The sequence below is a fragment of the Mytilus californianus genome, unplaced genomic scaffold, assembly GCF_021869535.1.
Source record: "Mytilus californianus isolate M0D057914Y unplaced genomic scaffold, xbMytCali1.0.p SCAF_7, whole genome shotgun sequence".
Lineage (NCBI taxonomy): Eukaryota > Metazoa > Mollusca > Bivalvia > Mytilida > Mytilidae > Mytilus > Mytilus californianus.
In genome coordinates this window covers 40,027,222-40,045,280 of record NW_026262723.1, presented here as the reverse complement: position 1 = coordinate 40,045,280, position 18,059 = coordinate 40,027,222, and the positions used below count along the sequence as shown (strand labels likewise).

General features: G+C 32.9%; 1 protein-coding gene across 1 annotated transcript in view; it reads left to right on the top strand.

The window, feature by feature from the left end:
* Window positions 1-15,031, top strand: part of LOC127709394 (fatty acid synthase-like) — a 34,633-nt gene extending 19,602 nt beyond the window's left edge. The window contains exons 19-29 of the mRNA XM_052214900.1: window positions 2,999-3,356; window positions 3,880-4,002; window positions 4,820-5,043; window positions 5,632-5,970; window positions 6,975-7,221; window positions 9,415-9,660; window positions 9,993-10,328; window positions 10,776-10,894; window positions 12,312-12,572; window positions 13,210-13,455; window positions 13,894-15,031. Of these exons, the coding sequence (XP_052070860.1) occupies window positions 2,999-3,356; window positions 3,880-4,002; window positions 4,820-5,043; window positions 5,632-5,970; window positions 6,975-7,221; window positions 9,415-9,660; window positions 9,993-10,328; window positions 10,776-10,894; window positions 12,312-12,572; window positions 13,210-13,455; window positions 13,894-13,992 (2,598 nt within the window). The 3' untranslated portion in view covers window positions 13,993-15,031. The remainder of the gene's footprint in view (window positions 1-2,998; window positions 3,357-3,879; window positions 4,003-4,819; window positions 5,044-5,631; window positions 5,971-6,974; window positions 7,222-9,414; window positions 9,661-9,992; window positions 10,329-10,775; window positions 10,895-12,311; window positions 12,573-13,209; window positions 13,456-13,893) is intronic.
* Window positions 15,032-18,059: the final 3,028 nt, after the last annotated feature.

Genomic DNA, 18,059 nt, shown 5'->3' with positions numbered 1-18,059 from the left:
TACATGGTAAGATTCAGCATATCAAAGAACCCCATATGTTCAATTTTTGTTGAAATCAAACAAAGTTTAATTTTGGACCCCAATTTGGACCAACTTGAAAACTGGGCCAAAAATCTAAAATCTAAATACATGTTTAGATTCAGCATATCAAAGAACCCCAAGAATTCAATTTTTGTTAAAATCAAACTAAGTTTAATTTTGGACCCTTTTGACCTCAATGTGGACAAAGTTGATAACGGGGCCCAAAAATCAAAAATCTAAATACATGGTTAGATTCAGCATATCAAAGAACCCCATATATTCAATTTTTGTTGAAATCAAACAAAGTTTAATTTTGGACCCCAATTTGGACCAACTTGAAAACTGGGCCACAAATAAAAAATCTAAATACATGGTTAGATTCAGCATATCAAAGAACCCCATATATTCAATTTTTGTTGAAATCAAACAAAGTTTAATTTTGGACCCCAATTTGGACCAACTTGAAAACTGGGCCACAAATAAAAAATCTAAATACATGGTTAGATTCAGCATATCAAAGAACCCCATATATTCAATTTTTGTTGAAATCAAACAAAGTTTAATTTTGGACCCCAATTTGGACCAACTTGAAAACTGGGCCCATTATCAAAAATCTAAACACATGTTTAGATTCAGCATATCAAAGAACCCCAAGAATTCAATTTTTGTTAAAATCAAACTAAGTTTAATTTTGGACCCTTTTGACCTCAATGTGGACAAAGTTGATAACGGGGCCCTAAAATCAAAAATCTAAATACATGGTTAGATTCAGCATATCAAAGAACCCCATATATTCAATTTTTGTTGAAATCAAACAAAGTTTAATTTTGGACCCTTTTGACCTCAATATGAACCAATTTGATAGCGGGGTCCACAAATAAAAAATCTAAATACATGGTTAGATTCAGCATATCAAAGAACCGCATATATTCAATTTTTGTTGAAATCAAACAAAGTTTAATTTTGGACCCCTACTTGGACCAACTTGAAAACTGGGCCCATTATCAAAAATCTAAACACATGTTTAGATTCAGCATATCAAAGAACCCCAAGAATTCAATTTTTGTTAAAATCAAACTAAGTTTAATTTTGGACCCTTTTGACCTCAATGTGGACAAAGTTGATAACTGGGCCCAAAAATCAAAAATCTAAATACATGGTTAGATTCAGCATATCAAAGAACCCCATATATTCAATTTTTGTTGAAATCAAACAAAGTTTAATTTTGGACCCTTTTGACCTCAATATGAACCAATTTGATAGCAGGGTCCACAAATAAAAAATCTAAATACATGGTTAGATTCAGCATATCAAAGAACCCCATATATTCAATTTTTGTTGAAATCAAACAAAGTTTAATTTTGGACCCCAATTTGGACCAACTTGAAAACTGGGCCACAAATTAAAAATCTAAATACATGGTTAGATTCAGCATATCAAAGAACCCCATATATTCAATTTTTGTTGAAATCAAACAAAGTTTAATTTTGGACCCCAATTTGGACCAACTTGAAAACTGGGCCACAAATAAAAAATCTAAATACATGGTTAGATTCAGCATATCAAAGAACCCCATATATTCAATTTTTGTTGAAATCAAACAAAGTTTAATTTTGGACCCCAATTTGGACCAACTTGAAAACTGGGCCAAAAATCAAAAATCTAAATACATGTTTAGATTCAGCATATCAAAGAACCCCATATATTCAATTTTTGTTAAAATCAAACAAAGTTTAATTTTGGACCCTTTGGACCTTAATGTAGACCAATTTGAAAACTGGACCCAAAATTAAAAATCTAAATACACGGTTAGATTTGGCATAACAAATAAATAAATGTGGTCAAAGATTTTACAAATATAATGCGCCATACTGTCCAATTAAAGATTACGTCTTGAAATTTTTCAATATTTGAAATTTGAAAAAAAAATAATATTTGAAGAATAATTCTTTTTAATTTCTGAAATCTGAAATGAGAAAAAATTGACCCCCCACAATTTCTTTAAACCCCCCCCCCCCCCTTTTTTTTCCCCAAAAAATTCTTTCCCTCAAGATATGGTCATAATCTCAATTCAAATTTCCAATGGAGTTTGCAACCATAATTACCCATTTAAATTTACCATAGTGCTAACTTAATCTATTTTATAATAGAATTTAAAATATAGTGTCAAATCTTTCATATGGATTTTGTTGTAAAAAAAAAAGATGCAACATTTGCAGATATTTTTACTGGTCTTCCTTTATAAATATGCATTTCTTTAAACAAAATTTAAAAGCAGTGTAAGGGAAGTAACCAAAACGTTGTATTTGGATTACCTCCCTTACACTGTTTTAAATTATCTTAATTGTTCATTAACCATTACTTTATACATAATTTAAAAGCAGTGTAAGGGAGATAATTTCAATGATGTATTTGATTTATCTCCCTTACACTGCTTTAAATTATGTTTTGTACTAAAGTATTTGTCCATTAACCAGAACAACCTTGTTTTTCCCCCTTTTTTGCCCCTAATTCTTAAACGGTTTGAGCCATAACCCCCCAAAGCAAATCCTAACCATCCCTTTGTGATATGGAAACTTGTAGTATAATTTCAGAGATATCCATACACCTTTCCACAGTTACTGTCTGGAAACTAGATAATGCTTATTTTTGGCCCCTTTTTGGCCCCTAATTCCTTAACTGTTGGTACCATAACCCCCAAAATCAATCCCCACCTTCCTTTTGTGGTATTGAACCTTATGGTAAAGTTTCATAGAGATCCATTCACTTAAACTAAAGTTAGAGTGCGAAAACTAATGCGTATTCGGACGACGACGCCGACGCCAACGTCATACCAATATACGACCACAAAAATTTTTTTGCGGTCGTATAAAAACCTTACAATTGGAGAAGATAGCTTTTTGATCACAGCAAATTTTACTTCCGAAAACTCCATATTTTTACAATAATTTTTAAGCTTATTGTTATTTTATTTTAGGGTCTTGCAACAACTATAGATGTAAGTAAGAAGTTTCTGTGGTCTATACCAGATACCTGGTCTTTAGACGATGCAGCCACAGTACCTGTAGTCTATACAACAGCATATTATGCCTTGGTTGTAAGGGGCAGGATAAAACCTGGAAATCGAGTTCTTATCCACTCTGGGAGTGGAGGAGTTGGACAAGCTGCAATATCTATAGCCTTGCACCATGGCTGTGAAGTATTTACAAGTGTTGGATCAACAGAAAAGAAGGCATATCTGCAACAACGATTTCCTCAGCTTTCCGATAAGCATTTCACTAATTCAAGGTCAACAGACTTTGCATCACATATAATGAAAGTGACAAAGGGAAAAGGTATGTCTTTTGGTTTCCCCAAATCCCCATTTCTTTTGCATTATAAAAGTGGCATTCCCTGGAAAAATTTGAATTTGTATTGGATTAACATTTTTAAAAGAAGTAGGACTTTATTGAAGGATGTACTTTTGTCTTATTTGATATAAGCTTCAGAAATTGTTCACAGTAAAAGACTATTTTCGTATTACCGACTTTTGGACTTCAGAGTATATGATTTTTTGACAGGTTACCTACTCTATGGTAGAAAATTCTGCAGGATCAAATGAAAAATGTACAAACTGCAGATAATGTTCTGCATCAAGTGATTGCAAAAAAGCAAAAATAACCCTCAGAGAAAATTTTCATGATAACAGTATATGTGAAGCGTTTTCTAATCCAGTGCTCATCCTCCTCTGTTTACTGAATACTTGTAGTCAGATTATCATAAATGATTATTATTCACAGTACATCTTGTTTTATTCTGAAATAGGTAAATTTGAAATAATTCCCAAGACTACTGAGTATTCTTTTTTTTTGCTTTTAGGGGTTGATGTGATCCTGAATTCATTGTCAGAAGAGAAGCTGCAGGCAAGCATAAGAATTCTAGCTCAGCACGGAAGATTCTTAGAAATTGGAAAATTTGATCTATCCAATAATACTCCTTTGGGTATGTATTTTGTAATTCCAGAGATGAATGTGATTTGATTTAAACAGACACAGGGATGAGTTTTAAGAACAAGTGATGGTCATCATAAATTGAATACACCTTATTACTATTTATTCGCCATTTCTGCACATAACAGTTCCTGTAAAATTTTGGATGTCTCAAGAGAAATTATCTGATGCGAAAAGAAGAAAACTGATTGTTGTATGACGTCAGTAGATCAAGTGTTGCAGATTCCAAAAAAGTGATAATGTCTCTCTATTTCTGAATAGATTCAAATAATGATAAAAAAAAAAATATTTGACTCCACTCCTTTAACCAGGTTTAATCCACCATTTTCTACTTAAGGAAATGCCTGTACCAAGTCAGGAATTGGACAGTTGCTTTCCATTCATTTGATGTGTTTGAGCTTTTGATGTTGCCATTTGTTAGAGGTCTCTCCTTCTTGAATGTTCCTTGTGTCAATGTATTTTTGTTCCACCTAACAGAAGTTCCACTGGAAACTTTGTTATAAACAATGTCATAATATCTGTTCCTCATGGAACAAATATTCTATACCATTTATTCCGTTAGGAACATATACTGTAATATTTATTCCAGTGGAAATAATATTCCAGAATCTTTATTCCATTTGGAACTAATATTATGAAGGAACTTCTATTACGTGACACTTGGAGTTTGGTATTTTTGTTATTTTACTTTTTAATCAGATTTTGTTTTGAAATTCTGCAAATGTGTTTGCTGATGCTATATTTTAAAAAAATTTACTGGGCTGAAAAAAAAATCATGAAATGATAATCTACTATAATTTTTCTTATAGGAATGTCTGTTTTCTTGAAGAATATCAGTTTCCATGGTATTTTGTTGGATGCCTTGTTTGAAGATGATAATCAGGATTGGTTAGAGGTGTCTCAGTTATTGACCAAAGGGATACAATCAGGAGCAGTCAGACCTCTTAAGTCAACAGTGTTCAGCAACAGTCAGGTGGAAGAAGCATTCAGATTCATGGCACAAGGAAAACATATAGGAAAAGTTCTTCTAAAGGTATAAAGATATAGATTCAATTATTTTTGTTGGTACCAATTGTTTTCGTTGATTGAGGAAAATTGTTTTTTTAATGGATACTCCTTTTTCATGGTTTTAACAATATTGTTCATAAAAACCTTTATTGTACTTTTTTGAGTTCATACTTGAATTCATGGTTCACCTATATCCCCAAAAATTTATGATTACCTCGTGAATTTTAATGAATCCACAGTATGTCTGTTAACTCATAGAAGAAAAAAAGCAGTAAATTTAAGCTTTGTACTTCTTTCTTGCATTTATTTATGTGATGTGATAAGAAAATGAAAGACTGTTTGACTGCTTTTTAAAACTGTTTTTTGTTAATTAATTGAAATAGCTCACCGTGATATAGCCTTTATGTGCTGATGCTGCATAAAGCAATCACCAATCATTCAATCAATATGATGTGATAATGAAATTGCAGACCCAGACTTGAGGTTACAATTTTCTGTCACAAAATCCTACATGATCCATTGTCAAGCACTGACCCTCCTTACAGCACAAACAAAATCTTTATTCCCGTTAATCCTCAACCTGACCTTAATATGATTCTTTTATTTTTGATAGGTTCAAGATATTTCTACAAATACCACCTATCCTGTGATTCCTGCTCTACCTAGGACTTACTGTGACCAGAATAAGTCCTACATAATAACAGGAGGACTTGGAGGATTCGGTCTAGAATTAGGTCAATGGTTGATTGATAGAGGGGCCAGGAATCTGATCCTCACATCAAGATCAGGAATTAAGACAGGATACCAGGCTAGGAAACTTGAAAAATGGAGACGAAAAGGGATCAATGTTATGATCTCATCACTTGATATTGTGGATAAACAAGCTGCTACTAAACTTATTGAGGAATCAACTAATTTGGGGCCTGTAGGAGGAGTCTTCCATTTAGCTATGGTAAGTAGAGTTCTGATTTATTGTCCCAAGCGTAACGTGTTGCAGGGGACATGGAAATACTGGGCATCTGTCCCTCCGGTCTTGTTAGCGCTCTCACAGGTACAATTCTTGCCAGATTTTTATAAAACTTATACTATAGGTTAATATTAGCAATATCTCGGACAAGTTCTATAATGGTGGCCGATCGACTTTTTTTAAAAGAGTTATGCCCTTGGAAATAATAAATTTATGGAAAATGGCCTCTTTAGCGCTCTCACAGGTAAAATTCTTGCCAGATTTTTATAAAACTTATACTATAGGTTTATATTAGCAATATCTCAGACAAGTTCTATAATGGTGGACGATTGACTTTTTTTGAAAGAGTTTGCCCCTTGGAAATATTAAATTTATGGAAAATGGCCTCGTTAGTGCTCTCACAGGTACAATTCTTGCCAGATTTTTATAAAACTTATACTATAAGTTAATATCAGCAATATCTCTGACAAGTTTTATAATGGTGGACGATCGACTTTTTTAAAAAGAGTCATATGGAAAATGGCCTCGTTAGCACTCTCACGGGTACAATTCTTGCCAGATTTTTATAAAACTTATACTATAGGTTAATATCAGCAATATCTCGGACTAGTTCTATAATGGTGGACGATCGACTATTTTAAAAAGAGTTATGCCCCTTGAAAATATAAAATATGTGCAACTCGGGGGACATTGGAACTCTGTTCTTTAATTTATATATGAATTTCTTTGAAATGATCAACTACCTATTCAGTAGCTTATAGGGGAAACTTAATAAATAAAAAGATTTTTTCCTGTCTTTTTCATTTGTGATAGAAAGAACAAAAAAAACCTATTTTTTTTTATAATTACATATATTACATATAGAAGAATATTTTTGCTTCTTTTCACCTTGCTTCCTATTTTTCAAATTTTATTGAATTGTGTAATAAATAAATGAATGAACTTTTAATCAAAAGTATACAGAAGGTATTTGTTTTTAAAATTTGCAGGTGTTGCAAGATGGATTCTTGGAAAATTTGACAAAAGATAACTTTGATGCAGTTTGCAAACCAAAAGTGTCTGGAACAATCAATTTAGATAAAGCTACTAGACAACTATGCAACAACAGTTTGGATTGGTTTGTTGTTTTCTCATCTGTGAGCTGTGGGCGTGGCAATGCTGGCCAATCAAATTATGGATATGCAAATTCTGTTATGGAAAGGATTTGTGAAGATAGAAAAGAAAATGGATTTCCAGGTAAAATAGTGTGTTATTTAAACCTAATGCCATGATGCAAGTTTGGCATCTTACTTGCAAGTAAAGTTAAAACAACAAGACAGGCTTTACATCTATTATGGTGGCACAAAATATTGTTTTTGACCCAACAATAGAACTTTTCTTGATGCTATACATTGTAGATTCAGAGGGAAGAGTTTCTGGTGAGAGCTATTTCAGCAAAAAAGTAGAGGCTGGGAAAAGGTCTTAGACAACACCTTTTTTAGCTCACCTGGCCCAAAGAGCCAAGTGAGCTTTTCTCATCACTTGGCGTCCGTCGTCCCGTGTCGTCGTCCGGCGTTGGCGTTAACTTTTTACATTTTTGAACTTCTTCTAGAGAACCACTGAATGAATGAAACCAAACATGGCATGAATGTTCCTTATGAGGTGCTGACCAAGTGTTGTTACTTTGTAGCGGATCCATCATCCAAGATGGCCGCCAGCGGGGGACTTAGTTTAACATAGGACCCTATGGGAAAAACATACAAATGTCTTCTTTTAGAGAACCACTGAATGGAATGAAACCAAACATGGCATGAATGTTTCTTATGAGGTGCTGACCGAGTGTTGTTACTTTGAAGCCGATCCATAATCCAAGATGGCCGCCAGCGGGGGACTTAGTTTAACATGGGACCCTATGGGAAATACATACAAATGTCTTCTTTTAGAGAACCACTGAATGGAATGTAACCAAACATGGTATGAATGTTCCTTATGAGGTGCTGACCGAGTGTTGTTACTTTGAAGCCGATCCATAATCCAAGATGGCCGCCAGCAGGGGACTTAGTTTAACATGGGACCCTATGGGAAATACATACAAATGTCTTCTTTTAGAGAACCACTGAATGGAATGAAACCAAACATGGCATGAATGTTCCTTATGAGGTGCTGACCAAGTGTTGTTACTTTGAAGCTGATCCATCATCCAAGATGGCAGCCAGCGGGGGACTTAGTTTAACATAGGACCCTATGGGAAATACATACAAATGTCTTCTTTTAGAGAACCACTGAATGCAATGAAACCAAACATGGCATGAATGTTCCTTATGAGGTGCTGACCAAGTGTTTTTACTATGAAGCCGATCCATAATCTAAGATGGCCGCCAGCGGAGGACTTAGTTTAACATAGGACCCTATGAGAAATACGTACAAATGTTTTCTTTTAGAGAACCATTGAATGGAATGAAACCAAACATGGCATGCATGTTCCTTTTGAGGTGCTGACCAAGTGTTGTTACTTTGAAGCTGATCCTTCATCCATGATGGCTGCCGGATGGGGACAATGTTTAACAAAGGACCCTATGGACAATACATACAAATGTCTTCTTTAAGAGAACCACATACTGAATGGATTGAAACCAAACATTTCATGAATGTTCCTTATGAGGTGCTGACTAAGTTTTGTTACTTTGAAGCTGATCCTTCATCCATGATGGCCGCCAATGGGGGGACTTCCTTTAACATAAGACTCTATGGGAAATACATACAAATGCTTCTTCTAGAGGTGCACTGAATGGAATGAAACCAAAACATGGCATAAATGTTTCTTATGAGGTGCTGATTAAGTGTTGCTACTTTGTTGCCGATTTACTGTTCAAGATGGCCACCAGGATTTTTTATTAAATTACAGGACCAATATTAAACCAAATTTGGCCTCACTCATTATTAGGGTATCTGTTATGATTTTAATCTATTTTTACATGATTTCCAAAACCAAAGTAGAATCAGGTGAGCGACACAGGCTCTTAAGAGCCTCTAGTTTAATTTCATTTGTAACAGAATTGCATTCACCCCTATTACTCACAGAAAAATAATTATGTTGTGTTCAACCCTCCCATGCATTTTTTGCTGCAATAGCCCCGATTTGGAACACAAACTACTTATAAAAATATAAGTTATATTAGGAACCCAAATAGTTGCAAATTGTGTTTAGGAGTATAGAAAGGTTTTTGTTTCTAAGAATATTTAGATTCGTTGGGTATCTAAAAACCCAGGTCCGTTTTTTTAAGGGTGACAGCATTTATGTAGTGTTTTCACAGTGCTACCACACTTTTTTTTATGAAACACACTAATCAGTATTTTGTAAACAATGTAGGCTTCTTGGTCAGTCTCAAATCTTTATAGCTGTAACAGTTACAGAAAGTCTTAATTAATCCAAATTTAAATCTTTTCTAGCTTTAGCTATACAGTGGGGTGCCATTGGAGATGTTGGTGTAGTTTTGGAAACCATGGGAACCAATGATACAGTAATAGGTGGTACTTTACCTCAGAGGATGAACTCATGTTTGAATGTCTTGGACCAGTTTTTGAACCAGTCACAGCCAGTTGTATCTAGTTTTGTGCCAGCAGAGAAACAACTAAGGAATGTATCATCCAGCAATGCTCAAGGCAATCTTGTAGAAGCAGTGTGTCATATATTAGGTGATTAATTTAGTTATCTACTAGAAAAAATTATTGCATTCATTTATTTTTTTAGTACAGATAATTATGCTGAATTAGTACTGCTAACAAAAAAAAATAAATGTAAATGTGAACAAAATTTATGTTAACGTTACCAATTTCAGTTTTAGGGTAATGAAATTTAGTCAAAAATGCATGCTAGACAAGTACAAAAGTAGCAAGGACCACTAAAAAGCATTTAACTAAAGTAGAACGAACAAAACAGGAGATGTTCCATTAAAAAATGAAAAAGAAACCCTTCAGCATAGACACAGACTCTAATAGTAATCATGTATTTGTATGTACTGTTTTAGGTGTTAAAGATCCATCTTCAATAAAAGCTGATACCAGTCTAGGTGATTTAGGACTGGATTCTCTGATGGGAGTAGAAGTCAAACAGACCCTTGAAAGAGACTTTGATATTTCTTTGTCTATGAGAGAAATAAGACAACTGACCATATCAAAATTAAAGGAATTGGCATCCCCAAAAAGTGCATCTGATAAAGGTGGCAAGGAACAGTCACCTGACTTGCAGAGAAATTACATCCATAGATTTAACATGGATTCCTTAATGCCAACAGAAAGTCTTGTCCTGATGAAGAAAGTGGAAGGCAACAACAAAATAATATTTTTAGTCCATCCAATTGAAGGTAAAGATGATTTAATATCTGGTTATAAAAGCTGATATTTTTAAACAGAATATTGAGAATATCCTAAAATGCAATTGCTGTACATAAAATTACAACTGCATGATTTTAAACTGTAAAATTAGAATAACAGTTGAAAGTGAAGTTTTTGAGATCATTTTGACAAAATTCAATCGGAATGAGTGGTATTATAATAACGACTTGGTATTATTACTCAATAATTTATTTATGTAAATGGAATGAAACCTAAAAAAGAAAACTTTTTTTTCAATTTGTCCTGTCAAGAATGTAGCTGCTTTCAAAGGTCTCAGTTTTTGACTTCGAAGGTGTGTTACTTTTCTTGAAGGTTTTATATAGTGACTGTTTTATAAAAGAGCAATAATTAATTTTAGAATAAAAACAGACAGAAAGTAAAAAAACCCTATAAAATTCCTTATTTTCATGCTTTAGGGGACATAACCAGTCTACAGGAAGTAGCTAGTCACATGACATGTACAGTATATGGTCTTCAATGTACAAAAGATGTCCCAGTAGAATCAGTGTCATCAAAGGCTTCTTATTATATTCAGGTAATATTACAAAGGGAATCTACTTTAAAATTCTTGTAAAGTTCAATCTTTAATATCTATAGTGCAACATGTTTGCATGGTGGTACAGTTGCCTCACAAGTGGCAAAAATAAAGAATTACAATAGGACTTATGGAAAAGTCTTAAAATATAGAGGAACTCAATTTTCTATAGTTTTTACATTTCTAAGGGACATTACTCCTGAAAAAAATAATTGATCAGTACTGATTTTTGTCTCGCCTTGACAGAGTCAAAAAGCGAGACAAAGGTATGCTGTTTCCGGCGTCAACAATGTATTAGTTTGTGATTAGGTCTAGTTCATGGTGAACCACTAGTGGTAGGTCAATGATATTTGGTATGCAGTTGTATTAGCATTGGCACATCTCATTACCATGGAGATTATTTGGCCCCACCCCCTCAGTTAAGGTCTATTGACTTTGAAACTTTTCATAGTTTACATGTATTAGTTTGCGATTAGGTCGATTTATGGGGAACCACTAGTGGTAGGTCAATGATATTTGGTATGCAGTTGTATAAGCATTGGCATATCTCATTTCCATGAAGATTATTTGGCTCCGCCCCCTTAGTCATGGTCTATAGACTTTGAAAATTTTGCTAAGTTAACATGTATTAGGTGTGATTAGGTCAGTTCAAGGGGAACCACTAGTGATAGGCCGATGTTAATTGGTGTTCAGTTTTATAAGCATTAGCACATCTCATTTCCATGGAGAATATTTGGCCCCGCCCCCTCAGTCATGGTCTATTTACTTTGAAACGTTTGCTTAGTTTACATGTATTAGTTTGTGATTAGATCAGTTTAAGATGAACTGCTAATGTTAAGTCAATGATATTTGGTATGCAAATTTATTGGCATTTGCAACTATCGTTTCCAGGGAGATTATATAGCCCCACCCCTGATCATGGTTCATTGACTTTGAAACTTTTACATAGTTTACAAGTTAATGTTTGTGTTTAGGTTTGTTTAAAGGGAACGACTTATAATAAGTCAATGGTATTTGGTATGCAGTTGTATTAGCATTGGCACATCTCATTCCATGGAGATTGTTTAGCCATGTACTTTCAGTCATGGTTCATCCACTTTGAATATTTGCATAACTTACATATTAAAGTATTGCTATTTTAATTTCAACATTTGCATTATCAAAATTACAAATAGGTGATAACAGTTTATTTAACTTGTCCCAGACATTGCTGATATAAAGTTCATAACAATCCATCAAGAAATGTAGTGCTTTGGATATTTAGAAATTTTTCTATTTGATGTAACTTTTTTTGTGATGAATCTTGAAATAATACAAGTGCCGAACACACATTGTCATATATTATAACAAATTTGAATTTGGTGACCTAAAAATTGTTACAGCAGTTAATATGATCTATGAATTTTTATCATTTTAGCAATTAAAAGGGGTACAACCCAAAGGCCCTTACTTCATTGGTGGATATTCATTTGGGGCTATGGTTGCCATGGAGATGACTCTTCAAATGGAATCAGAACACAATGTAGCACACCTGTATTTATTGGATGGGTCACACTCGTTTGTATCTACACACACTGGTGCACACAGGAGTGCCAAAACTATTGACAACCAGGAGGCGGCTGAAACTGCAGCCTTGATGGCATTCTTAGAGATGTTTTTACCGGGACAAAATACTGAGGTAAATAAAGCCTGACACACTGTATGGACAATTATCTATTGATCAGATGTAGATATCTTATTTTTTTAAGGCTTTTTGTGTCATTTGGTTACAGTCTAACACACAGCCTTTCTTTTGACTGATCACAACTAATGGTTGACTTTAATATAGAGATATAGAGAAACTATACTTTTAAATGGTTCCCATTTATATGTTCTATGACAAGATTTACTTTCCTTTTTCTAGTTCTTTTAAAAAAAAATCCTACATAATCAAAAAATTCCTACACAATTTAAATTGCTATCAGTTATTAATAAAATGTCTTGGCACATAAAACATATTTGATCATAAAAATACTTTATGTGCTCCAGTTATGAATGGTCAATTCTAAAATTAATGTAATTTATGGCAAAATAAATATGATTTTCTTGTTTCAGAGTTCTAATAGGAAACACATATGATATTGACAAGAAAACTCATCTATAAAGGCATTTACTACTATGAACAATATATTAATGACCTTTTAATGTCTATTCATTTGCTCAGTTGACCTCCCTAATATTTTGAGAATTTTAAGAATTTACAAAAAAGGAAAGATTGGCATATTCATAGTACTGAGTTAAATATTTTTATCAGAAAGTATATGTTTAATTTTCAGGTCTACCAAAACCTTCTAGCACAGCCAGACACCGACAACAGAATGCAGCTAACATCTGAAATACTGATGGCAACAACATTATTTAAGAATCAAGATGATATAAAGATGGCTGCCAGGGGATTTTTGCATAGATTGATAATGTCAGAGGTGTATAGGCTAAATGGATTGATTAAATGTGAAGTAACCTTATTAAAAGCTAGTACTAATTCTGATGATACTGCTACTGAGGATTATGGGATACAGCAGGTACGTAATTTTTTAGATCACAGAGTCAATGAGTTTACTAAATATTAGTTAGGCACGACCAGCTACGTTGAACAGAAAAAAACAAATTCTTACTACACATGTTTAGTTTTAGCTTCAATTGATCATTATGACTCCAAGAATGTGTTAGGATCTGTTATGCTAATGAGAAAAACCTAACTTCAAATCAAAGATTTAATTTTTGTATTGATTACAGCAAGGGCAGGCAAGATGCAAAGTTCCATAGAATTTTACAAATTTTACAAAAATGTCAGAAAATGATGAAATTTAAAAAATATTTGAAAACAAAACAGTCAGTTCATATGATATTTCATTAAATAAAAATGTTAAGCAAAGTATAATTGCATTGCAGAAATTTTACACATTCTTAATTCAAATACAGATATATGTACATTAACATTAAAATTATTTTAATTGCAGGTATGTGAGAAGAAAATAACCATTCATAAAGTTCCAGGAGATCATGAGACATTTGTCAGGGGAGATAATTCCAAAATAACAGCATTGCACATCAAATGAGCTGTGTATCATATTCAAAGATGTTTTTCCAGTATTGGACTATGAAATGGTGTTTGTCATGAAGTAAAAACTATATTTTTTCTGTAATTTTGATAATCAAAACTGGATTGGACTTTTAATTCAAAAATCTTTTCATTTTCAAATAGTTTTTAATGCTTCTTACCAATTTAAGTTAGTTCATAACTTGCTGACTGATAATATTTAAAATAAAAAACTTTATTTACAGATCAAATATGAATCATTGATCACCTTGAGTGATTTATCTTGAAAAAAATCTTAAGATAAATAAACAAATTACTAAATCCTATTTGTCTTTGTTTGAAAGGAAGATGTTGGATGTAAAAAAAATAAAATGGCTGCAAAATGCAGTGGAATTAGTAATTCTAGAATTATTTGTTCATACCAGATTTTCGTGAACTTTTAAGAAGTATTTATTCCTATGGATGGTGCAGTGAAATATTCATTCTAAAATCCTAAAATTATGAGAATTGACATATATATGAATTATTTACATATTGTAGAAAAAATTATTTACATATTGAAATCCACTAAATTGAACTTTATTTAATTTTGTAGTGCTATTTTTGATGCACAATATAGAAGTGCGACATATTATTATTTTATTTATTTAGTCATTCATTATTGGTGCATTATTTATGTAACATTGAAATGGGACCTCATGCCAGTATTTTCCAAATTGTGATTCATACAATTATTTTGCTGAGTTCAGATGAATGTAATGATTTTTACAGAGCATCATTTGTAATTAAACTGTTGGGTTTGTATTTGTGAACAAATTGCATGTAAAAAAAAAATTTTCATGCAGTAATTTTTTGAGCATTTAAAATAGTTGACGAAAAAAAATGTTGACATATTTATGAGTTTACAATTCTGTATACATGTAATACTTTATGCAATGACAAAGCATATTTATTTCTGGAGATATTAGATATTACTTTTGCCAAGGGTAATTTTTGAATATTTTTTTGAATATTTTGTTAATTTTATTTTGTATTTGTTAAATAAAAACTAAATTAAATTTTCTTGTCAAGTCTTCATTATGTTTGGTACATCCATGACAAGCCGATTATAAATGAAGTGGATTTCACCTTAATAAAACATCTAAATAAAGTGGATATTACCATAAATTAGAGGCGAAGGATACCAATGGGATACTCATAAGTTGAAAAGAAACTGACCAACTGGCAAAAAACTACAAAAAGACAAAGAGATCCTAGAAACACTACAGAGAAAACTAAAGACAGAGCAACACTAACCCCACCAAAAACCAGAGTTGATCTTATGTGCTGAGAAAGGGCTATTAAATCATTCATAAATAAATACTTGTACTGAATACAGAAAAGTAAATTACCCAAAGAAAAAGGAGATGTTGTATGACTGCTAATTAGACAACTATCCATTAGAAACCCAAGGATGTGGATGTAAGCAACTATAGATCACAGTATGGCCTTCAACAATGAGCAAAACCCATACATCATATGATAAGCAATAAAAGACCCTGAGAATTGCAGAATGAGAAACAGTTCAAACAAGAAAATCAATGGCCCAATTTATTTAAAAACAAAAAACAAATATGGCAGACAGCATCCAATGACAGCCACTAAATTACAGGCTTCTGGTTTGGGACAGGAAACCAAAGAATGACATATTACCCTTGAAAAATGCAAAGTGAACCACCCAAATCACCAATGCAACATTGGCTAAAAATTCAAGGGTGATTTTAACAGTATCACATTGTATGTTCTGCATGGTTTCTAGGAAAAAATACAAGGTATTGTTTAATCCTCCAGATGTGGTATTGTTGCCACTTGAACAAATATCAACAAGCATTCTGAGAGTATTGCATGGCAATACATAGTCCCCTACCGGGTAAAAATTCATTATACTGGAACAAAATGCTAACTTGTTATATAACTTGCCATGGTGTAAACAAAAAGTAAATATCATGTCAATATCTTCAAGCATGACTAAAAACAGTGTGGAAAACTGATTATATGAGTGAATTTTTCAAGTCCAAGGACCATAACTCTGCACAAAATTATTAGACCGAAAAAAAAATTTGAATTTGATCTGTAACTTGTCATGATAAAACTATATACCAATTATTAATCAATATCGTATAAGCATGATGAAAAAAACATTAGATATGATTAATAGTTCTCTAAAATTAGATATGATGTAATACAGTGTATATCTATTTTCAAATTATAATCAAATATAATTAATAGTTCCAAATATTTTTTCTTTCATTTGTCACAAACTAATTTAGATTTGTAACTTATCTATAAAATGTCAACAACTTTTATCTACACAATGTAATGTATTGAAATATATACAGATTTCTCTTCATATTTTTTTTTAATATATATAGCAGTCAGAAGATTAGTTTATACTAAATAACTAACAAACCTGCCAAAAAATTCTTCAAATAATTGAACAAAGAATGTCTTTTAAAAAATTAGTTATCTCCCTTTGTACAGAAATATGGTTTAACATAGTACTCTAATTTTAGATATGGTCCAGAGTTATGGTCCATAACTCTGGATTTAATCATCAGACCTGAACAAAATTTGTACTTGATCTATAACTTGTCATGATAAAACTATATACCAAATATCAAATCAATATCTTCAAGAACGAAGAAAAAAAGTGTGGAAATCTGATTTGCCGGACTGACAGAAGGACAGACAGACGGACAGACACACAGACGGACGAAGTGCAAACCTAAAGTCCCCTTTAACTTCGTCGGTAGGGGACTAATAAAGACCACAAAATAAAAAGATGTAAGCAATTACAGGTCACATAATGGCCTTCAACAATAACAAAACCCACACCATACAGTAATCACATGAAATTTATACAACATGTAAAAGTAAGGATACTGCAATATCCAGTCAATTAATAGAGTTCCAGGGAATGAAAAGGCGGGGGTGAGGGTTTTGCTTAGTTGATTTAGAGCTGGTGGTAAATTATGAAAGATGGAATCAATTGTTCCAGAGTCATAGTCATCAAGCACCTTGTAATTTTTTTGAGAAATTAATTATTAACAACCACTCATCAAAATACATGTAAATGCTAGCAGGGCTCAAACTAAGGAAAGAAATGGATAAACATGTGTCCAAAGTCAGTAGCCTGTAATTCAGTGGTGGTCATTTGTTGATGTATATCATATTATAAAATTATAAAACTTTATAAAAATTAAAGAACCTTTGTGAGCACGCTCGCATACCCCACACCCCCACATTGTATTGGGAAAACAAAATCTCACCAGATTCCTAAGTTCAAAGACTCATATAAACTCCTACAACAGTAAACTGATAAAAATTTCTGTCGATATGCACATCTACATAGTATGTCCTTATTATCTACAAAGTTTCATAAAATTCTGTGGTGTGGTTTCAGAGGAGTTGCGATGACAAGAACAAGACTGACAGGTCAAAAACATAATACCCTACAGAGCTTTGTTCCGTGGAAGTGGCGGATCCAGAGGGGGGTGTAGAGGGCGTACGCCCCCCCTTTGCTTGCACTTTTTTTTTTTTTTTGTAAAATGATTAATCAGACTAGACTTCGTGAAATTTGCCATTTTCCGCGTATTTAATTTTTATGCGGCAATTCTTTACTTATAAAGATATGTTTCGCTCGTATTTACTGTAATATATTATATTGATTATATCAAAATCTGTGGAGTTGACCAGTGCGTCAAAAACGTCACTCAGTCATTTTGAAATTCAAATTATAGTATCACATTGCTTAGGCTTAGGATGACAAGCATGACACCTTCAAAGCGACAAAGGATTGAGCAAGAACGTTTTATTGACTTCTATTTCACAATTCCACCGAACAGAAAGTAATACTCTTTTACACTTTAATGAAAAAAAAAATCCACAGCAATATTATTTACCTACGAAAACATGTTTAACCCAACACGCCCCAGCCTATTAATAACATAGCTGAATAATGATCCCCAGTCAATAAGCTCTAGATAGATTTGAAGTCTAAGGTACGGACCATTTGATTTGAGGGGGCAGTCTGAGATGTTTGAGATA